Source organism: Carcharodon carcharias, chromosome 17 (assembly GCF_017639515.1).
Source record: "Carcharodon carcharias isolate sCarCar2 chromosome 17, sCarCar2.pri, whole genome shotgun sequence".
Taxonomy (NCBI): Eukaryota; Metazoa; Chordata; class Chondrichthyes; order Lamniformes; family Lamnidae; genus Carcharodon; species Carcharodon carcharias.
This window is the reverse complement of record NC_054483.1, coordinates 74,875,042-74,899,153: the sequence shown is the minus strand read 5'-3', so window position 1 is coordinate 74,899,153 and position 24,112 is coordinate 74,875,042. Positions and strand designations below refer to the sequence as shown.

Sequence of the window (24,112 nt, the reverse complement as noted above, 5' to 3'; positions counted from 1 at the left end):
ACTGTGATGCAAATTGTGTAGCCATCTTTGGCTGCGTGCTCAAGTCACCCTTTAGTCTGTTTTTAAAAGTTCAATTCCAGCTGGTGGATTCAAATCATTAATTCATTGAAAGAATGCTTTTGTGATAGGGTGCACAGATCTTGCCACAGAAGCACTGGAAAACCATCCAACAACTTTTGTGAATAGGAAGGAATACCACTCATCAAAGTGCAACTGGTCTCCAATCACAGGAACATGATAATGCAAGTTTAGGCAAGGTGCCCAGGCAACTATCTCAATGCTATCCCGTGACACTCAACCATCCAAGATGCAGTGCAAAGTCTGCCTGGCAGCCCTTTGAACTCCTACCAAAGCTAAAAAGACTGGAGAAATTGACTCCGGTTGTGAGGGCACACTGCAGCATCCCTGGTAGGGGGAGGGGGAGGGGGAGGGGGAGGGGGGTGGCCCCACTCTCTATGCTTTACTGCAAAGTGTTGAGGCAATTTGGGATGACATCACCAGGTCTGAGAGTGGACCCCGCCATATTTTCAGCCATAGTTCTGACACACTTCAGCAGACCTCCTAGTATAATTGCTTGTCAAGCAGATTTCCCTTCATAGGTGGGCCTCTAAAGTTCTCGTTGCTGTCCTGAACTGGCAGAGGACCTCACCCTCCAGTAAGCTGTCTTCTGGGCTATCCCTACCATTGGTGCTCATTGCTGTTTACTTATGCTGGATGTTTCACCATTTGCAAGTCCCTCTAGTTCATAGCTTAATCCACGTGGGGCGCCAATATCTGAGCTGGTGCTTGGGTGGGATGCAATGATTGGTGCTTCACCCTCACGTGAATGGTCCTCCTTGGAATTGTCTTCTTCTGCAGCATTCAAGTGCTGAGAAGTACCCAGAAGAAAGAGAAAAGGGACAACAGTTAAGATGATACCAAGATGGTGGGACATCTTCAGCATGCATCCAGGTGTTGCCAAGCTGGCTCAATGTGCAATTTTTTGAAGCAAATTATAAATAATATTCAGACACCCTGCTCAGTAAAGTCACTAGCCTCTCCTTTCTTAATGCTTGTGATTTTAGCTGGGCTAATGATGTCAGGAATTCCTGCTGCATTTGAGTAGGGGGGGCTACAATGTCAAGTAACCCTCCCTTGGTCTTGCTCCTTCCTTTCACATTATATGCTGTTGTTTGTTGCAGGAAAAAGAAGTTGAGAATTAGTGAGTGACCTCTTGAAAAGGAAAATGAAGGTATGTAAAACTTCTGTGTATAATGCATCTGCTGCAGTAGAAGCAAGATACAATCTGTCTGCAGAGATGGTGAATGTAAAGGCAAGTGTGTGGAATGTGAAGCGAGTTTTTAGATGTGAAAAGAGAAGGCTGTTTTCTGCGATGTGAAGATAATAAAGAAAGAGTTGAGTGTGTTTGGAATCAGAAAGAGAGCTGTTGCAATGTGTCCTTGCTATTGATGGGAAGAAATAATTGAGTGTGTTGGGAGAGGGGTGAATGGAGTGCTGATAGGTATTGTTAATAGGGAGCCAGGTCCTGGGGTTGTTACTGCTGGGAATGACCCTCTCAGCCACCTCTGTCCCCTGCTTGCTCGATGTTCATTTGGGTTATCTTCCGGTAAGTTCTGGGGGAACAGGACCCCGGTCTTTGTCCCTCACCTCCTCCATTAAAGCTCTAAAGTGGCATCAATATACCCATTGACAGGCTTTCAACCTGCAGTGTCTGCAGTGTTGCCATGGAATCTGTAAGTAGAGACTGTAACCTCCTTTAAGAGGTGCATTTCCACGTTAAATATATCTTGGGTGGTCCGCCAACAATTGTGATGGGAAGACTGCCCGTTCCCCAGATGATCGGATGGGAAGGCTATTAATTTTATTCAAATGAACCTTGAGAGTTAAAATTGCCTAGACCTGATGCAGGTGACATTATGGGTGGGTGGTGGTTGGGGTTGGGGGGGGGGGTGTTCGGAGGGCGGGGTTTGCCACTTGTCCTGCCACCCTCACACGCATGATTTCCAATCTTCAATTCCATCAACTTAAAATCCATTTTGTGCAGCCGGCAAAGATGAATTTTTACTGTTGTGTTGCGCTCAACTTGCCCTTGGAAATTCACTTTCAGCAACAGTTTTCTTTGGTGCTTGTGACCTTGTAACAGTAAGTGTACTAGCTCATTTGTGTACTAGACCTCAATGAGGTCTGTGTTTGAATACCCCTGCTCTATATTCAATATCTTTCAGGCTTGGCTCAGTTGGTAGCGCTCCCACTACTGAGTCAGAAGGTTGTGGGTCCCACTCTGGAAGTATTAGGAAGGTCATATGTTTTGGGGCATGTCTGTTACCAGCATCGACAAGGTGACATTTTACTTTAAATCAACTGCAGAAAATGTGTTTATAGTTAAAAAAGCAACTTGATGCGGAGAATATTCCCACTCATCAGCAACTTACATTTACATAGCGCCCTTCTCAGAGTGATTCACAGGGAGAGTGGTGACTGCAGAGGGGAAGATGGAGTTTGATTAAGTAGGGTGGGAAAAGGTTCATGTGGAGCCTAAACCAGCATTGACCTGTTGGGCTGAAAGGCCTTTTTCGGTGCTGTATATACTATGTAGTTCTACATCATTCCAGCAATTTAAGTACATAATCTAGATTAGCATTCCAATGCAGTACTGAGGGAGTGCTGCAGTGACAGAGGTGTTGTTTTTTGGGTAAGACATTATATAATTGGGTAAGGCCCTGCCTGTCCTCGCAGGTGGATAGAAAAATATCCCACAGTACTATTTTACAAAGCAGGGAAGTTCTCCTTAGTCTACATTGATAGAAGAGAAACAAAAACATAAAACGCTGGAAAAAGTCAGCAGGTCTGACAGCATCTGTGGAGAGAAGGACAGGGTTAACGTTTCACGGACTTGAAACGCTAACTGTCTTTCTCTCCACAGATCCTGTCAGACCTGCTGAGTTTTTCCAGCATTTTTTGCTTTTGTTTCAGATTTCCAGCATCCGCAGTATTTTGCCTTTATCTTGATGGAAGTGAATATTGGGAATATTGAGCCCACCCCCATCACCCCACATAACATCTCCAGCATCAGGGCTGGGCAATTTTTACGCTCATTAATTTTATTCAAATGAATCTTCTTCCCACCCAATCATTTGGGGAATGGGCAGTCTTCCATTTTTGCTGGTTACTATTTATTCTGCAACCAATGTCAACAAAACAGATATCTGATCCTTACTTTAAAACATATTGCTATTTGTGGGAGCTTGTTTTGTGCGAACTGGCTGCTACATTTCCTACCTTGCAAGTCAATACACTGCAAAAGTACTTCATTTGCTGAAAAGCACTTTGGGAAGTTCTGAGTTGGTGAAAGGTGCTATATAAATGCAAGTTCTTATATGGCCACATGCCTTTAATTATGTTCTGCTGCCTTTGGAGGGTTGATGACAGCATGGTTGTACACCCTGACCCAATTTGAGCTCCTACTGATAGCCCAAAAACTGGCCTGGGAGTTTACATTGCAGTCAGACTAGCGACATCCAACCAAAATTAGATGGTGTCAACACTGTGATTTTGGTGAATGGAAAATCTCCTTTCCAGTGTCAGGACTCCTGTCTATTTAAAGGTAGGCCACCAGGGGGTGCTATCAATCCCATGCGAGAAGAAGGTTCTCATGCCTTTTAATAGAATTTTTAATAGAAAAAAAATCACATTAAAGATAAAAGCAAAAATCAGAAATAAAAGACTCTTAGAAGGTTTAAAAAATAAAATTGTTAGTACTTGCAAATACATTTTAGGATTGTCAGCATTATTGATCAGGGTTCATAAATTACCTGTAATGTTGCTCATGGGTAGACTGAGACCTGGAGCACAATTCCTGATGTTCATTTTTTTTTAATATTCATAGTTAATTTTACTGATTTTTTTTCAAATAACTAACAACAAATTGTAAATAAAAGTGCAAAAGTGATAATTATCGTCTCCTTTGGAAATATCAGTTTAAACATGACAGTAGCTTTTCCCATTGTTCCATTCAGCAAATTTGCTGAAGTAATATATAACATGCCTGACACAAAGTTATGTACTTTACTGATATTGAAAGATAAAATCATCTGTTATATTTGTAATACTAATTATCTATCAGTTTACAAAACTTGGTTGACACAAGATTCTTTCCTAATTTTATTCCCATTATAAAATATATTTTTTCCCTCTACTTCCCACGGTGGATTTGTGATATTTAGCAACGCATCTGCCACAGACCCAATACGAGTGCAACCTGGATCAAGCAAGCTGTATCATCGCACCAATGCTCTTTTCCATCTTCCTTGCTGCAACACTTCATCCCATCTCTATGAAGCTCCCCGCCGGAATGGAGCTACTCCACAAGACAATTGGGAAACTACTTAACCTACGATGCCCCCATTCCAGAACCAAGATCACCCCAACCTCTGTCATCGAGCTGCAGTACACTGATGATGCTTGTGTATGTGCACACTCAGAGGCAGAGCTCCAAACTATCGTCAACATGTTCATGGAGGAAAATGAAAGAATGGACCTTAGGCTAAAAATCCAGAAGCAAAGGTCCTCTACCAGCCTGCTCCCACTGCGCAATGTTACCCCCTGCTGATCAAGATAGTAACATAGGAACAGGAGAAGGCCATTCAGCCCATCGATCCTGCTCCGCCATTCACTACAATAATGGCTGATCAAATACTTCAATGTCTTTTACCCACACTATCCCCTTAACCCTTTACATTATTGTTAATCAGAAATCTATCAATCTCTACCTTAGTCATACTCAATGACTGAGCTTTCACGGCTCTTTGGGGTAGAGAATTCCAAAGATTCACAACTCTCTGAGCAAAGAAATTTCTCCTTATCTCGTAAGTGGCTTCCCCCTTATTTTGAAAGTGTGTTCCCTGGTTCTAGACTCCTCAACCAGGGGAAACATCTTACCTGCATCTATCCTGTCTATTCCTTTAAGTATTTTGTAGGTTTCAATGAGATCACCTCTCTTTCTTCGAAACTCTAGAGAATACAGAACCAGTTTCCACAATCTCTCTTCATAAGACAGTTCCGCCATCCCCGGAACAAGACTGGTGAACCTATATTGCACTCACTCTATGGCAATAATATCCTTTCTGAGGTAAGGGGACCAAAGCTGCACACAGTACTCCAGGTGCGGTTTAACCAAGCTTCTATACAATTAAAGCAAGGCTTCACTACTCCTGTACTCAAACCTTCTTGTGATAAAGGCTAACATTCCATTAACCTTCCTAACTGCCTGCTACACCTGCATGTTAGCTTTCAGTACTTATGGACAAGGACACCCAGGTCCCTTTGCACACACTTTCTAATCTCTTACCATTTAGGAAATACTCTGCACATCTGTTCCTTCTACCAAAGTGGATAACCTCACATTTTTCCACATTGTTTTCCATCTGCCATGTTCTCACTCACTAAATCTTTCCATTCCTCCTGTAGCCACTTTACAACTTCCTCACGATACACATTCCCGCCTAACTTTGTATCATCCACGATCTTGGAAATACTATATTTGGTCCCTACATCCAAATCATTGATACCCCACTAGTTGCAGCCTGACAATGCAAGAATGACCTGTTTATTCCTACTCTCTGTTTTCTACCTGTTAGCCAATCCTTAATCCATGCCAGTATATTCCTACCCATGTGCTTTTATTTTGCTGATCAACCTTCTGTGGGGGACTTTAGCAAAAGCCTTCTGAAAATCCAAGTATACTATGTCCATCGACTCTCCTTTATCAATTTTGTTAATAACATCCTCAACAAACTCCAACAAGTTCGTCAAACATGATTTCCCATTTGCAAATCCATACTGACTATGCTCAATCAGATCATGATTATCCAAGTATCCATTTATCACATCCTTTATGATAGATTCTAGCATTTTCCCTACTACTGATGTAAGGCTAACAGGTCTGTAGTTCCCTGTTTTCTCTCTCCCTCCCTTCTTAAATAGTGGGGTGTTATTAGCTACCTTCCAATCTTTAGGAACCATTCCAGAATCTATAGAATTTTGGAAACTGATCACCAATGCATTTACTGTCTCTACAGCAACCTCTATCAATTCACCGGGATGCAGAATATCAGGTCCTGGGGACTTAACAACTTTCAGTCCCATTAATTTCTCCAATACAACCTTCTTACTTACATTAATTTCCCTCAACTCCTCATTCTCCCTAGTTCCTTGGATCTCTAAATCTGGGAGATTTCCTGCATCTTCCTCAGTGAAAACAGACACAAAATAATCATTTAGCTTCTCTGCCATTTCTCTATTCCCCATTATGAATTCTTCTGACTCTGCCTGTAATGGACCCACATTTGTCTTAGCCAAATGCTTCCTTTTCACAAACCTATAGAAGCTTTTACAGTCCATTTTATGTTTTTGCTAAATTTCATTCACATTCTATTCTCCCTTTTCTTTACCAGTTTCTTGGTGAACAGTTCCACGGCGAGCCATTGGACAATGTGGAGTATTGCTCATACCTTGAGAGCCTCCTCCTCAGCAAGCGCAGACATTGATGATGAAACTCAACATTGCCTCCAGTGTGCCAACGCAGCCTTAGGCCAACTGAAGAAACAAGTGTTTAATGACAAAGACCTCAAACCTGGCACCAAGCTCATGGTCTACAGGGCTGCAGTGCTACCTGTCCTCCAGTATGCATCAGGGACACGGACAACGTACAGCAGACATCTTAAATCCCTGGAGAAATATCACCAGCAACGCCTCCACAAAATCCTGCAAATTCAGTGGCAGGATAGGCGCTCCAATATCAGTGTCCTCTCTCAGGCCAATCCCCAGTATCGAGGCACTGGTTGTGGCGGGCCACATTGTCCGCATGCCTGACACAAGACTCTGAAAACAAGATCTCTACTCCAAGCTCTGTCACAGCAAGTGGTTACCAGGAGGGCAGAGGAAATGTTTCTGGGATGTCCTCAAAGCCTCCCTGAAAAAAATGCAACATCCCCAGCAATTTGTGGGAATCTCAAGACTGCCCAAACCGAAAGTCTCTGAAGGCCCAGGTGGAGGCCAAGCACAAACATCAGATGGACCATACTAAAATCTGAGCATTCCAACCTACCTGCCCCACATGTGGCAGAGTGTGCGGATCCAGCATTGGACTTTTTAGTCACCTCAGGACCCACAACCCCAGAGGGGAAGAAAGTCATCCTCTGTCCCGAGGGACTGCGTAAGAAGAAGAGAAAGAAGCATTCTTTATTTTTGATGTCTTTTTGCACTACCCGTGCTTCGTTGTTGCAATATTTCCAAAGTTTACATTCCATAGGAGCAGAGTGAAAACGACAATTCCACAATGCATCTCTTCCACACAGGCAAAATTCCTTAATCGCCCATCTTTCGGATGAGGTGTTAAATGTAGGCCCCATCAGTCCTTTCAGATGGATGTAACATATTCCATGGCACTATTTGAAGAGGAGCACGGGAGTCCCTCAGCCAACCACTAAAAGGGATTATCTGATCATTATCACATTGCTGTTTGTCGAATCTTGCTGTGTGCAAATTGTCTGCCTGTTTCCTAGATTACAACAGTGACTACACTTCAAGAATACTTCATTGGTTAAAAAACACTTAAGGCCATCATGAGACCGTGAAAGGTACAATATAAATGCAACTCTTTTTTACTAATAGGTCAAGATCAGGTATTCACATGTTTGGAAATCATACATGCTTGTGTTGGTGTGCTGAAGCTTCCTTGTATTGAGCCACCCTTCAAATTCTGCATATCTTTAACCTGCTGGGTATTTAATAATGCCATAATGCGGAATGTAAATGTTTGACAATTGCTGTATAGAATATGCATAAAGTGCTGATAATTGTAATCTCTCTGTGTTAATAATACTGTCTACTTTATCCAGAATTCTGAATTTGACGTATATTGCACTCTGCTCCAACTACATGTGTTGTACCGTGAATTAGAGGCTCCAATCAATCCAACACATGAGATTTGGGTAGCACCCAAGCCAGAATTGGGATGAATAAGTAGGTTGAGGAAAGAAAACATAGAGCTGAAGTGAACAAACTGGGGGAAGCAAGAAGGTGCAAAGCTGGAAAGAAAAATAGTCCAAAATAATTCACAGTATTTGATGAGCAGGGAATGAGCAAAGAGCACACTAATAGTGTAACAAATCATAGGTGATAGCAAGGATCAGCTAAGCAAAAAATATGGTAAAAACAATTCCACGACGCATCTGTCCCGCAGAGGCAGCATTCCTCTGTGAATCACGAACATCCAGAGCCTCTTGTAAATTCATGGATCGTCAGTCACTAAAATCAGATGTACCTCCCACAGGATGTGGCCTGATGCCACAATATGTCATTTAAACCCCCCTGGCCTATCTAGCTTTGTTAACCAAAGCTCTTTCCATGTTTGTTTGTGGATACTTGCCTGTGGTAGCAAATTGTGGCACAGGTCTGCTTGATTCATTTTCCTATCTGCCAATGTTGGTATTCTAGGAAACCTAGCTTTTCACATTGTGGCATGCACAAGCAAGTCAGGAGGGAAAGGGAGGCCAGCTGCCCTGAACAAGAAAGGACTTGAAGCATCCTTCATTCTGAAGACAAGGCCTAATTTTTGTGAGAATAACAAAAATGGGTTTCAGCTAGCCCATGGGTAGCACTAATCCTTGTAATGGGAGTCCCTCCATAAATTGAGTAAGTGACTGACACTTAGAGAACTTGCCCAGACCATTTGGTCTGTAGCATATTTGGCTGAGTAAAAAGTTAGGCAAGACAGCAACTCACCATTAAAGAGGAAGTTGTAGTGGTGATAGAAAAATTAATTCATTATTCACATTGGAACAGCGGAGGCATCTGGTCAACAATGCTCTCTTTGCCATTGAAAGTTCGAGGTATGACTTAAGAATGTAGCCAACATTGCAGCCAACATGGCTGGAGGTCATACTCAGTCAATTCACAGGTACAAGCTGTACTAAGGGTTTTCGGCAGCCAAATCCACACAGTTATTCTTTCTTCTCCTACCTGGTTGCAAATGAAGAGGTTTCTTGATATCAAGAGCAAGGTGAAGACGGGTTTGCTCCTTGCTTTGGAAACATTTCTTTTGGGCCCTATCAACTGTGGCCTAAGCCTAATTACCGCACCCTCTGGGAGGCACTGTTTCAAGCATTATCAGCAGTGAATTCTGTAGTCCCAACAATTTAGGAACCATAACTTATAAACAGCATGAATCTTAAACTATACTAATCCTTCTAAAACTGGATTATGCTCCTAGGATAATCGGGTCTTTTTAGGGTATAAAAACACAACAGTAATATTCTAGGTACCTCCCAGAATGAAAGATGAATCTCCTGGACACTTCCACTAGAAACCCAGGAAAGAAGTAGAACAGCCCCGCTACTGTGACCCAGCAACCAATGATGGGTGGCCCTTTAAATTTTCTATCTGAGTCATTTTAACCAAGACAATTTATTGTTAAAGTTTGAAGATGTATGGACTAGTTCACTAAATGGTTGATGCTGTGAGTCACCAGTATTTAGTTATTACAGATTACAATTTTAATAGAGGTCAGGAACGTCCACATGGCCAATCAACACAGAAGAACTATCCCTTGCTTAATCATTGCCTGACAGGACCCATCTCATGTTGGCTTGAATACTGTTGGAGGAAGAGAGAGGGTTAATAAAGTAATTTCTGTCATTAGGGATAACTTCCACCTTTCCCTTACCTTTACATGGTCCATCTCTGACTCTTCCCTTTCCTCAACTTCTTTTCTCTGCTTCTGGATGTGGCTCTCCACTGACACCTAGTTCAAGACTACTGACTTTCACAGATACTTTGATAATATCTCTTCCTACATTGCTTCCTGTAAGGACTCCATTCCTTTCTTTTAGTTTCTCTATTTCTGTCACACCCTCTCAGATACTGTCAACTTCCACATCAGAGCTTCTGAAATATCCTTCTTTTCCTTAACCAGGTCTGTCCAATTTCCCACAGGCTTTTCGTCACACCTTCTCCCCCTCCCCCAGAATCACGATAAGATCCCCCTTGTCCTCAACTTCTGTCCCACAAAGCGTCTGAATTTGGTGGATTACCCTCCATCATTGCTGCCCTTGACACCTTACAATGCAAGTGTAACACCTGTCCTAGCTTCACCTTCTCCTTTGCCACTGCACAAGGCCCCAAACACTTCTTCCAAGTAAAACAATGATTTATTTGTACTTCTTCCAATCCAATGTAATGTATTTGCTGCTTACAATGCAGGAAGCCAAACACAGGTTGGCTGTTTTGCTGAAGACCTCTGTTCTGTCACAAGAAGGACCCTGAGCTTCCACTCATTTGCCACTTCAATCCTTTGTTCCACCCCATGTTCTTGGCCCCCTACACTGTTCTGATGTACATAATAACATAAGAAATAGGAGTAGGAGTAGACCATATAATCTGTCGAGCCTTCTTCACGATTCAAGACGATCATGGCTGATCTTTGGCTTCTACTTCACTTTTCTGAAGACGAATTACTGTGAGTGGAAAAGATGTGAGCTTGGCCTTAGGATTCTCCTTTGACAGCTGGATTTACTAGATTTTCCATCTTTGCTATTCTGCTGTCACCATTCACAAATCCTTTTGACTCTTATTTTGTTTCTCTGATTTCCATAATTATCAACTCTTTTTGCTTTGCACCATCATCAGTTCTGTTTAATCATCTCCTGCTCTGCACCTAATCACACAGCCAACTCCTCTTTAATTAAAAATGAGAACATGCTGGAAATACTGAGCAGATCAGGCAACAACCGTGGAGGGAGATATAGGTTTGAGAGTTCAGGCTGAATGAACCAGAACTGGACCTGATGAATCAGAACTGATGAAAAGTTGCCAACCTGACGGATTAACTCTTGTTCCCCCCCCACAGGTAGTGCCTGAGTGCTTGGCCATTTTCTGTTCTTATTTTAGTCCTCCAGCATCTGTAGAATTTTCCATTTTTGTTGTTTAATCTCAAGGAACCCATCTGGGAGCTGTAGTTGTTTTAAAAAAATTCAGAGTTAAAAAAAAAACTACAGCTCACAGAGAACTGGGTTCCTGCACAACAACTTTGGAGGAATGAAAGAAAATACATCAATTTAATGATGACCAAACAGTGATTTGAATGGGATAATAGATGTGGAGGGGAGGTGATTCTTAGGTGGGGGGGAGGGGGAATAGAAAAAGAGATGGAATTGAGGCAGTTTTTGGTTTCTGGTTTTCTGCTTTCTTTCAGAAGCAGAAGCTGTTACCACAGTTTTAAGGTCAAGTTTCCCCAAGCAGTCCAATATTTCTGGTGATCATAAATGAAAAAAAAAGTTTGGAATTCTTTATAAAGTGTCAGCAAAGTTGTTGAGACAGAGAGAGAGAGAGAGAGAGAGAGAGAGAGAGAGAAGGTGGTTGCGCATGCGCACATGCCTGGGCTGACTCACCGGCTCCGCCATTTGCAGCTTCGGGCGCGGAGAGAGCGGAGGAAGCGGCTCCCGACATGGAGGACGATTCGTACCCGCGCACCCTGTGAGTCAAATCAAACAGCAGCGAGAGCAAAAAAAAAATAAGACACACGCAAATTAATTAAAGCCTACCTTGTTTCTTTTTTGTGTGTGCGTGTTCGAAACAAATTCGGAAGGGTTATTTTTTTTGTTTTCGTGTTGACGGCTGGAGGAGGCGTCGGGTTTACCTTCCTCCTGAAGGCCTGGCGCCAGGAGCGGGATTCGTGGCTGGAGCCCCGGGTTCGAGCTCTGAGAGGGGAAATGGAGCGGGCTGAGGCTAGCGACTCCGGCCCCGGGCATCGCAACCAGGACATTTCCCGCCCCCCCGTCCACCCCCGGTCCATTTTCTGTTGGTAACGAGCGGCCTCGCCGAGTAAATGGATCCCGGCAGCTGCCTCTCACCCGGGGCCCAATCTTGTCTCCTGGGGGAGAGAGAGGGTTAGGGTTGTTTGGCGGAGTGGGGGGGGGGGGGAGGGTATGGAAATAAACTTATTTCAGAAAAAAGGTGCAACACTTTTTTTAATATGACGGGAGGAGACGTTCTGGTCTCCAAAAACATTTGCTCCTCTTGCCGAAGTTAAATTTTATTTTTTTGTTGCCATATTCACTTCGGTCTATTTTTGGGGTTTTATGTCGAAATGTCCACACATCCATGTAGCTTGGTCAGCAAGTGTGATTATTTATTCTACCTTTTCCCGTCTCTGTAAAAATCGTTTGTTCCAAAACTGTTAGCTTTGCAGCTTTATTGGTACATGTGGTCTAGTTATCTACAACATCGTGTTAAAGATCAGGGAAGATTGCCATATTGAATCTGAGTTATGACTGAAGATGAATAATTGTTCTCGCACGAGTCTTATGATTTTCGTGTTGGAAAGAACTTGTGAATATATTAATTTCAGTACCTGTATAAAACTTTGGAGTTTAGTTTTTATAATAATTCAAACTGGTGTATTTTTTTAAAAAGTGATTATTTGATCAAACTTGCCAGAAAATGCTTGTTGATTTAAAAAATAATTTTGAACAATTGAAATGTCAAGTACCTCCCTCCCTAATAAACAAGCAGCTTGTTTTTGTATGCATGTATTTGCCTTATGGCACGTGTATCTTTTATTAGTGCTGCCGTGTGAATGTTTCATCATGGTTTGCTATTTCATATTTTTCCAGGGGACATTCCCAGCTTGTCCCTCCCAAGTTAGGCAGCTCCAGGAAAACTCAGTTGTTGGAAAAAGTATTGTTTTGCATCACTTCACTAGACTGCTGCCTGTGCACAGGGAGATGACGGTTTCATATAATCTGAATCCTACAAGTGTTTGTTCTACCACTTGTTAGAGAAAAAGTCAACCAAATAAAATCGACTGAAGTGCCTGCACCACATGATCTTTTAATTAGGAATGATCACAACATAACTAATCAATTACCAGTTAAATCATTTAAAGATACAGAAATAATCTAAAATGATAATTTGCAAACAATGGTAACTGACATTGAAATGCCTACTTGTTTTTCAGCTACGTAGGTAACCTCTCTAGAGATGTGACTGAAGCCCTTATACTTCAACTTTTTAGTCAGATTGGCCCGTGCAAAAGTTGTAAAATGATTACCGAGGTAAGAATGCAACATGATTACACTCCCAAGAATAACATAACCTCACTATGTCACTGATTATTCTGAATTCTTTTCTGCTGTAAAAGCGTGTTTCGTACTTGCAAAAGTTAAAAGATTTTTGCTGCACTTATTAGAGGCCCAAAGTACATTTGTTACAAATGGGAACAATTTCTGTGTTGATTTTGTTTTGTGCAAAGTGAGATGATCTCAATGTTAATATAGTTTTTCATCCTTTTGAATGGCTTCAAGAAGAATACTGGTTCTTGAACTATGACTGTTCACTGTTTCGAACTTATGCACCACTAGAAGCACCAGTTATGATGTATTTAAAGTGAATTATTCTGGGAGGAGTAGAACTTTTAAACTGATTCTTTGTGGAAATAATTACAGTTTACATAACTGGTTTCTAAGAGTAAGTTTCACATTCAATTGCATAATTTAAAATAAATAGGGACATTTTGTAGGGAATACTGTAAATGCACTGTGGGGAAGAAAGGGTGGGGTGAAAGCCTGATGCTGTGCAATAATTTTTTTTGGTGACCACAAGAAATAATCTTTCTGGGCCACACAACAAATCCCAGTTTTTCTGGAGGGCTGCACACTGACAGCAGATAAGATCCGCATGCTGTGCAACTCTGACATGGCTGGTAAAAGACTTTGCCACAGCAGCCAAGGGACAGCTTTTCTCCCTCCACATACATGCCTTTTGCTAATTTGGCTGTTCATGAGAGCAGCACAGTTTAGGTCAGCACCTTGGCAGCTTACACGTTCCCAATTCCTTTGGTGCTCCAATCATCTCCATCATTACACTTTCTACAATGCTATCATCTGTTAAATTAGATTCTACCTCCCAACAGTTGGTATTCATGTTAGTGTGCTAATGGGCAATAAATTGCCACTTTGGTCCAGAAGCATATTGGTTTCTCATTGCTAAATGACTTAGAAGGTTGTCAACTAATGTGTTAACAAAAATATTCCATTGGTTACCTAAATACCAGCTTGGATACATTAGTCTAACAAATTGGGTGCTATTGCCTGGTAAATTGCAGGAAAATATTTTTTTGTTAATTAGTTATTCAAAATAGCTGACTGAATTTGACCAAATACAGAATAATAGTTGATCATGGATAAACTGAAGATGGCTATGCAGATAAAAATTTGATTAACCTTCATTTTAACCAAAAAGCAATGAAGAACCCATTTACATCTCATGTGTACCTTTGCCATTGGGGTGAATACATTGCTGTGTCTTTATTAATGAAGATCAGTGGGTGTGTAATCTACAAGTTCAAAAGTAGTGATCTGGTGTTAAATACGCAAAAGTATTTTAAAAAAATTGTTCTGATATGAGTGCCCCATTCGTACAAAATATTGCCTAGCATCCGCGTGAAAAAGAATTGGTTTTGGGCAGAACCCTTATCGGTAGCTTTTTGGCATCTTAAAGTTTCTCTCTTAGCCTGCTGAACACAGATCAATGTTGTATATTTTGAGTTGGGCAATAGTACCCTATAGTAATTATTAGTAGTCCTGCTTGAATCCATGCAGTGACCTCACTCGATCAATCTGTTTGAAGCATTTTACAATTCATTTATTTTTGGGTTTATATCAGTTCATGCAAAATTTTAAAAAAAAACTTAAATGTGTGTAACTAAAAGAATTTAGCATGGACAGGGCTATTGCAGCCTCGCATCTTAACCTTGAAATGAGAATTGTATTGGGCAGCGAATGCAGCATAGGCAGAGTGCAGAAGGTGGGAATTTGGTGCAGAAGGGAAGGCTGTGCTGCTTTTTTGCCTCCAATAGTTGTGATTCCTTTGAGCTTGAGGGAATAAGTATTAACTGGTGGGGCAGAGCAGGTTGTGTGCCTGGACTGCATTTTCTGGGAGTTTGTGGGCTGTGCGACTATCTTAACTGAACACCCCTGCAATCTATATCTCTGCTTTGAATCTTGCTACTCAGTCAGAGTTGGAGTGTGAGTTGGTGACACGGAGGGGATGCAGTATGTGCACAGTTTGCTCTAGTCTTTGCTCACACTTTTGAGAAGTGCAGGTTCAGAATGGGATTGGTGTGATCAATAGTGTGCAGAATAAGGGGAACCCAAGTAAGATGGAGAATGAGGATCTGCATAAACTGATTCTTATCAAAAGTTAAAATGTACTTACTAACTGTAAGAATAAGACTGTTGGAAGGACAGCCAATGGCACTGAGGAACAGGAGGCTGTCCAAAAGGGGAAAATGTGGAGAAATGGTGTGTGGTAACTGCGGGGGATTCAATAATTAGGGAGACAGTTGGCATCCTTTGGAAGCAGGATCAGGAGTCCCACGTGGTATGTTGCCTACCTTGGGCCAGACGGACAACATCTTGAACTGGCTTGAAAGGATATTGGAGGCAAAGGAGCGGTTAAGATCTGTTCAGACCAACAATGTAGGGAAGAGTAGGTTAGTAATCCTGTTTGGAGACTACCAAGAGCTAGGGACTAAATTAAAGAATAGGACCTCAAATGATATGACATCAGGATTATTTCCTGAGCCATATGCAAATTGGGGTATAGATGAGAGTTGACCTAACAGTAGGATTGTGTGGGGAAGGGGGTATTCATTTCATGGGATGCTGGGACTGGATGAAACTGTACCATTTGGATGGGTTCCACCTGGGCTGGGACCAGGGTCCTAACAGGATAAATAGGGCTGTCATAAGGACTTAAAATGAGCAGAGGGCTGGGCAGTGGGAGGTAAGCTTATGTGGATATTTGTTGATATTTGTTCAAAAACAAAGGGAAAAGAGTAGAGGAACAGTTTTAAACATTATGCTTCAGACATTACAGGTAATAATAAACTTAAAGGTGTAAAAGTGATTGAATCAGGAGAGAGAAATAAATATGATTAAGAAAGAAGAGCACAAGGACAGATTAGGATGTGTGGACCAAATAAGCATCCTTATCCTTTTTTTGTGTAAAGAACAAATTGAGTGAAATGTAGATGTAAATTCAACCAGGAGGGTGTGACATGGTTGCTATTACTATCATGCTGCAAGATGGTCATGACTGGGAACTAAACATGCCATGTTATAAGTTCTACAAAAAAGATTGGGAAAATGGTAGAGTAAATGGCGTAGCCTTAATCATGCAAGATGAAATCACTTCATGGATGCGAGAATATAATGAGAGGGAATTGGATAGATTCGACTTTATGGGTAGAATTAAGAAATAGAAAATGAAGATTTATGGGAGTTGTATATAAGTGCCCTGGTAGCAACTGTGAAATAATAAATGCTTTAATACAGAGATTAAACACGCATAGTAAAGGCAGAGTCATTTTCATGGGAGATTTTAACTGGCTTCTTGATTGCGGCAAGCAGACTAGCATGTCAGAAAGTTGGAGAGTTTCATGAGGGTGCCTAGAATATATTGCTGCAGTAGTATATCCCAGAAACAACAAGGGAGCATGCCATTTTAGATTCAGAAATGCGTAATGAGCCAGATTTAGCTAACACCCTACTGGTGGTGCTTTTGACTTCTCCCATTTTACTTCAAGTTGGTACAATGCTTGTTTCTCCATCTCCTGTCAGTCACCCATTCCTCTTCCAACCCTGTTTTGTTTTAAGTGTCTCGCCACTGCATCTTTCTACCTGGTTTTGGGCCTCCCTCTTCTCTTTTCCAGCAGTCCTATCTCCATCACTTGCCTTGCCACATTCCCCCTCTCCCTAACGGAAGACCATTCCAATCTCTTCTCGGCTACTTTCTTCAATGCTCCTCCGATCTTCACTCACCCACTGATGTATTAGTTTTTGATCTTGCCCTTTCTCGTCACTTCACACATTCACCTCAGCATCTACATCTCAGTATCCAGTTGTTCTTGTCTGCCCAAGTTTCTGCACTATAAATAAGACTGGTTTCACTATTGCCTTGTTGATTCTTCCTTTCAGTTTGAGATACTTTTCTATCTCACAATGCTGCACTACTTCCAATTACTCAGAGCTGAGCTAATCCATTGCTTAATTTCCTTTCCATTTCCATACTTCATTTTCTGCCATCACTGACCCAGGTACTTGAAACTACTCTTAAGTCTTCTCCCATAACCTTTACAACCTTAATTCGGATCCTCTTGCCTTGGCATGGTCTACTGATCATACTCCAGTCATCCAGGGCTTTTCTCTAGTTCTCCAGATACTCGGCCATGTTCTCATCATCCCCACTACATAGCTCAATGTCATCTGCAAGCATTGTTGACCATTGCTAACATCTTAATAGTGTGGAAATGTTAACCTAATAGAGATCATGACTTGATTGAATTCCACATCATATTTGAAAGGGAGAAATACAAAATACTGATTCAAGGTTTAGGTAAGGCTAACTTGAATGTGATGCAGAGACTGTCCACAGGAAACTGGGGAAAATCTGTTAATAGGTTAAACCCATTAACCAATCAGTGAAAGGTGCTTAAAAAAAATGATACTGAATACCCCTAAAAGCTAAGAGGTTCTGCTTGTGAAAAACCGAACCATGTGTGACTAAAAGGATGAGACAACATAAAGCTGAAAGTATGCAAAAAAGAAGCACAAATCCTGACAAGGATGGAAAGAACAGCAAAAGGGGAGAAAACAATAAGCTACAAAGAGCACTAAAAGCAATCAACACAATTTTTTTCAGAAAAGAGGGTGGTCAGGAGCAATGTAGGTTTCTTGGAAAACCTGGTAACAGTGATGTTATCAATAAAAACAAGGAAATGGTAGACATGGTGATTAATTACTTGGCATCAGTATTTATAGTGGAGGAAGAGGCTTGCATGTCTGATATTTCAGAAAAGTAATACTGAATCAGGGACTCCCCAAAATTAACGTAAGCAAAATAACAACAGCTATGAAAATAATGGTATTACAGAGTAACAAATTCCCAGAACCAAAGTTTTAAAAGAAGTAGGCGAGAATGTTACGGATGTTTTAACTATAATCTGTCAAAGTTCTCCTAATGCAGAAACTATTCCATTTAAATTGAGAAATTGTGTTTGTCATTCTGTCACTTATGAAAGAGAGAGTTGGAAACCAGGGAATTATAGACCAGTCAACAGAGCACCTGTTGTCAAAAAGTTACTGGAGTCTGCAAATTAAGAATAGTGACTGAACACCTTAACCGTTAAATTGATCAGCGAGATCAAGCAGGGATTTGTAAGGGGCCATGCCTGACAAAGATGGAACTTTTTTGGAGAGGTGACTAACCTCTAGATGGGAATGCCTGTGGCTATTTATAAGGACTTTCAGAAGGTATTTGATTTAAAAATTCTTCCCATCACCACCACCAACACAGGAAAAGACTGCTAACTAAAGTTGAAATTCATGGAATTAAAGACAAACTATTGACCTGATTACGAAACTGGCTGAGTGCAGGAGACAGTGCTTATATAATGAACAGGTACTCTAATTGACCAGGTGTGACAGTGTCTCTGAAGGTTCCGTGTTGGGGCCTCAAATGTTCATATTAATGATTTAAATGATGGGATAGAAAGCCACAAAACCAAATTTGCTGATAAGATGTAAGTAAACGTCATTGCAGGAAATGTGGATACAAATGTGAAATTACGAAGAGGTGTTGATCAAAAGTGGGCAAAATGGTGGCAAATGGATTGCAATGCAACTAAATGTTCAGTCATCCACTTAGGGCCTTGAAGGATAGAACAGGGTAGTTTATAAATGGTAGCAGTCCAAAGAGACTTGAGGATCCAGGTATGTAGATCATTAAAATGTCACACAGGTAAAGAAAATACTTAGGGCTAATGGAATACTGGCCTTTATCTAGAGTAATGAAATACAAGAAGGTAGAAGTTATGCTTCAGTAATAGAAAGCTCTAGTTAGACTATATGTCTGGAGCACTGTAAGCAGTTCTAAGCATCCCATCTTAAGATGAAGAGAATGCAGCTAAGGTTTGCCAGAATGATATCTGGACTCCCAAAGGTTAAATTCCAAAATAGAACAGCGGATGGATAAGAGAAGAACTATTTCTGCTGGTTGGGGAGCCATGGACCGGAGGGTATAGTCTAAATGGTAGAACAGACTTTTCAGAGTGAAGTTGGGAAACACTATATAAAAAGATGTTAGCTAAAAGCAAAAAACTGTGGATGCTGGAAATCCAAAATAAAACTACCTGGAAAAACTCAGGTCTGGCAGCACCTGCAGAGAGGAACACAGTTAACGTTTTGAGTCCGTATGACTCTTTAACAGAACTAAGTAAAAATAGAAAAGAGGTGAAATATAAGCTGGTTTAAGGGGGTGGGGGGAGGGTAGAGCTGGATAGAGAGCGAGTGATAGGTGGAGGTTGCCAGGAGATGTCACAGACAAAAGGACAAAGAGGTGTTGAAGGTGGTGATATTATCCAAGGAATGTGCTAAGTAAGGGTAGAAAGCAAGACAAGCAAGGTACAGATAGCCCTAGTGGGGGTGCGTGGGGTGAAGGGACGGGATCGAAATAGGCTAAAAGGTAGAGATAAAACAACGGATGGAAATACATTTAAAAATAATGGAAATAGGTGGGAAAAGAAAAGTTGTTAGCAGTTTAGAAATATTTTGCAAATGGCAATTGATGCTAGATCAATTGTAAATTTTAAGTCTGAATTTGGTAAAGCAGCCCTGATCTCATTGAATGGAAAAGGCAAGAGGGGTTAAGTGGCCTACTCCCTGTTCCTAGGTCTTTACAACTTGGACCTTGAAATCTTTAGGGTTCATTGCTTCTCCCAGGAAACTTTCTGGCTGTCTGGGTGGACCAGAATGCATGCATGTTCCCCCATGTACCTGTCTAATTACATATAACACTCATTATTCTCCTGCACACTTCGTACAATGAGAGACATTCTCTCTCAATTTCTCTACCACACCACTTTCCTTGGGCAAATTCTTCAATAACATTGCTATATCCAAGCGCAAACTAAATGTCACCTGTCTTTTGTAGAATGGAATGTTCAGGTTATTGATAGGCTACTTGATGAGTTTGCGTTCTATTTGAAAATAGGGCATCCTTTAAAGGTTCTCCCTGTTTAGAGCACTGTTGTTACCTTGGGTTCAATTCCTATTCTGGCTGAGGTCATCCATGAGGCCTTCTCACCCCCACCCCTGCTTGAGGTGTGGTGACCCTCAGGTTAAACTCACCACCAGTTGTGTCTCGAATGAGAGAGCAGCCTATGTCCTCTGGGATTACGGCAACTTCCATTTAATTTCAATATGGCTAAGATTATCTTCAAATTTTTGACTTAAAGGTTAAATTAGGTGGTGCAACTTTGCAGTTATTTCATTTTGGCTTAGCTTTCAAATTTGGTACTAATTTCGTGAAATAAAGGGTAAATGCATTTGCGCAGCACTTGTTATGTCGAGACTTTCCAAAACCTTTTATGGTCAGCAAATTACTTTTAAAGTATTGTCAGCCTTGTTATGCAGGGAAACACTGCAGCCGATTTTTGTAGTGTGATGTCCCAAAAACAATGAGAAGGTGACAATTGTTTTAGGTTTAGCTGAAGGATAAATGTTGGCCAACTTGCTGGGGAGAACTTTTCTGCCCTTCCAATAGTGCTGTGGAATCTACCTGAGGGGGCAGGCAGGGCGTTGATTTATTGTCTCATCTGAGTGTAGATATCACTAACAGGGCAGGTCTCCCTCAGTACAGCACTGGGCTGCCAGCCTAAATTATGCACTCAAGTCTCTGGAGGGGGGATTAATTCGTAACCCACTGACTCCAGATGAGAGTATTCCACTGAACCATGGCTGATATTGGTTCAGGAAGATTGTAAAGATTGTATCACTTTATTTCTTTATAATTCATTTATGCATTGTTGCATTAATGCTGCTACTACATTTTCTATATGGTGCTTATTAAGCAAAGTCATTTGTTATCTGAACTGTAAGGAAGCATTGAGACATTCTTTGTATTGTAAAGACAAAGAGGACCTCAGGTTGTGCATTGTGCTAATTATTTCCTGAGTTACGCTGATTTCTGTTGTGTAGTTTGTTTTTAGGAAAATCTTAGATGATAAATTGAGAGGCTTGAGATGTTGAGTCCATTTCCGCAGAAATGAAGAACATTGAGATTTTAAGCTTCAATAGGTTTTTATAAGGAAAGAATTTTACTCAATGGAAATGAATGAACATCAATTTAAAATTCTCAGGAAAAAGTTGGAAATATCTTGATTGTTAGTGCACAAGTTGTCTTATGAGAGGAAGCAGTTAAAGCAGAGACCATTGTTTTTTTTGCGGAAAGGTGGGTAAATACATGAAATGAAAAATATTTTGTGCAGGGAGGAGAAAGTAAGTAGTGGGATTAGTTTTGGATTCCCGAGAAAAAGAGCTGTCTTTATAATCATGTTTTTTGTGGGGCGGGGGGGATGCTCTGAGGATTGAACTGTTGCCTGCAAAAAGAGGAACAGCAACAAGGGGAAGTTGATATAATTGCCATACTGATTTTATGATTCTGTATATTACTTTGTCAGCATTTAATTTTAGGTGCTATTAAGCAACAGTAGATTAATATTGTATCCTTTATGAAGAACACACAATTATCTGAGCCATATTGTCTAGGCTGTTACACAGAATAAAATACACCAGATGAAACCTATAATTAGAGTAAATGATTTGCTTCGGTAGATTATTTATTTATTTAATTTATTACACACGTTTCCCCAGGAACAGAGACTTCTGCTGCTTAGGACAACAACCTGCCACCAGCTATTGTATAAAGTGTAGATATTTGAGTAATGTTACATTGTGTCAATTAATTTCCCTACCTATAAGTTATGCTAACTCTAATACTCTCACTGGAATGAGCCTCATAAGTGCAGAGGAAGTATATTGAGATTTGGAGAGGGTTGATATTTCTTGAATATTTCTGTCCTGTCCTGCACCTACCCAAAGTGTAGTTTCATAAAGTATTCTAGATGATTTTTCACAATTTCTATTGGAGCCATTTATTAATCATTGCATTTGGATCCAATTTTTTTTTATAAATATATCTTCAATATGCAGAAGAGGGCCTATGTGTTTTGCAAGGAATATTATCTAATAAAAATTCTACTGCGACCCTTTTTTAGTTTATGCAATAGAAAATTGTATTCCGAATGTACATCACGTTTCTATTTTTCTTCCATAAAATATAACATTTCCATGCAGATTTTCAGTGTAACTTGACTTTATTTATGTCACTGATTTTTTTTAAAGATATCATGAAAGTAGCCTTTTAGTTCCACAAGTAATGCTATATTACTACACCAATGCTGAAGTGATTTTATTTCAACACGGCATTGTTGCACCAACCATGTGGTCCATTTGTGTTGAGGTCAGAATCAAATTTGCTGCAAGCTTAGTTATTGTATGGCTTAAATGTCATTCAGGTGCTCTTTTTGAAAATGGTCTAAAGTATATACACATGCACTTGTGCTTTCAAAATCATAATAGATAAGCTTACAAAAAGTGGGTCCAAAACCGAGAATTAGGGCTGAGTCTTCAAATGTTGTAGATACAGTTATACTTCCACTCTATTTGCTGAGCACTTGATGTTAACTATTGGGAGTTTGATTATTTTGGAGACCCTGGGTTTGTACATGCATTTTCAACTTGGGAGTATGCTGATTTACAGTTACCAACTGAATACCAAATCAAGGGCTCACTTGATGCTATGTATTTTATCACATTGTTCATTTTAGCCCTCTGAAGATTACAGTAACATTTTGAATCAGGATACAAGTTGAAAAATAATCAGTGACTTCAAAAATAGCACCTTTGAAGTATTTAATACTTTTCATCTATTTTGTATAATTTTTATGTAAGTATATTAAAGTGGACACATTGTTGCAAGTTCATGTCAGCTCAGGGTTAATCATCAAGTTATCTTAATGATCTAGTAGAATTGCTTCCTATTCAAGTTTGTGAGCAAATGCTATTTACATAATAACATTTAATGAACTCTAGCTGCTTCATCTGCCTGTTTTCTATTTACCATTTACCTGTAAATCAAATTTTACTTTTTAAAAACACAACTGATGCTCATATGGCAGTAGTCATACATACCTTCCCAGATAAAAATAACCCCCTTCACTGGAGACATACTTTCAGCTCCATTCCTGATTACAGATTGCAGACGGGGAAAGATCAGTGTCACAGCAATTGCAGCAGATCTCTGCAAAAGTTAAACCCTCACAATATTTGCTATTCTTTGCCGCACAAAACATTGGCCGTGGAAGTTAGCCAACAGGTTAGCACTTTTTACTAATGATTTTAGGGTTCAACTAGTAAAAATACTGTTTTCTTAAATATATTTAAAAGCCAGGGGAAGCCCTGTATTACATTAAAAATGTTCAGAAATATTAAATGTTCAGTAACTTCCTTTTAAATTGTTTGTGTTTGTGGACAGATTGGCTATAAAAGTAAAAGGCTATAATGTAGATCTGTAAGTATTTCATTTGGTTTCTTTGTACTAAGTTTTCATGAATTTTTCTTCTCAGCAAACCGCAGGCAGAAGGGTGAACTCTTCTGTTGGATTTTCTGTTTTGCAGCATTCAAGCAATGATCCGTATTGCTTTGTGGAATTCTATGAGCATAGGGATGCAGCAGCTGCATTGGCTGCAATGAATGGCCGTAAAATAATGGGTAAGGTAAGCTATCGTATCTAAAGGGTAAGTGAGGAGAGCATTTAGCTGGAAAAGTTAAGATGTAATACTTTGAATTGTGCCTGTGTCTGATTTCTCAGTTAGGTAGATAAGTAAAATTCATTGGCTTCCTCTTACAGGTATTAGAGATTCAGTATGAAACTTTACAAAGAATATCTAGTAAAATTTTAACCACTGCTTTAGCCCCCTCAGAAAATGAAATGTTCTCTACATAATGCACCATTTGATAAATCAAACCTTCTTCAATTGGTTGAAGAATAACCAATAGATCCTAATGGTTCCTGGCTGTCTGTAAAATGTGGACTGTAAAGTACCAAATGTTACAATAAATTGTTTGAGTAACTAAAATGCTAAAGAGCTCCT

The 24,112-nt window shown here is 40.4% G+C and overlaps 1 protein-coding gene across 3 annotated transcripts in view; it reads left to right on the top strand.

Annotated features, from left to right (window-relative positions):
* The first annotated feature begins 11,405 nt into the window (after nt 1-11,405).
* tial1 (TIA1 cytotoxic granule-associated RNA binding protein-like 1) overlaps nt 11,406-24,112 on the top strand; it is a 33,418-nt gene continuing 20,711 nt past the window's right edge. Inside the window, exons 1-4 of one of the 3 annotated variants that reach the window (XM_041210260.1) lie at nt 11,516-11,532; nt 13,016-13,112; nt 23,214-23,334; nt 23,585-23,734. In XM_041210260.1, coding sequence (XP_041066194.1) covers nt 23,708-23,734 — 27 coding nt within the window. In that variant the 5' untranslated portion in view covers nt 11,516-11,532; nt 13,016-13,112; nt 23,214-23,334; nt 23,585-23,707. Of the gene's footprint in view, nt 11,533-13,015; nt 13,113-23,213; nt 23,335-23,584; nt 23,735-24,112 lie in introns of all 3 variants that reach the window. The other 2 variants (XM_041210259.1, XM_041210261.1) reach the window with 2 other exon arrangements.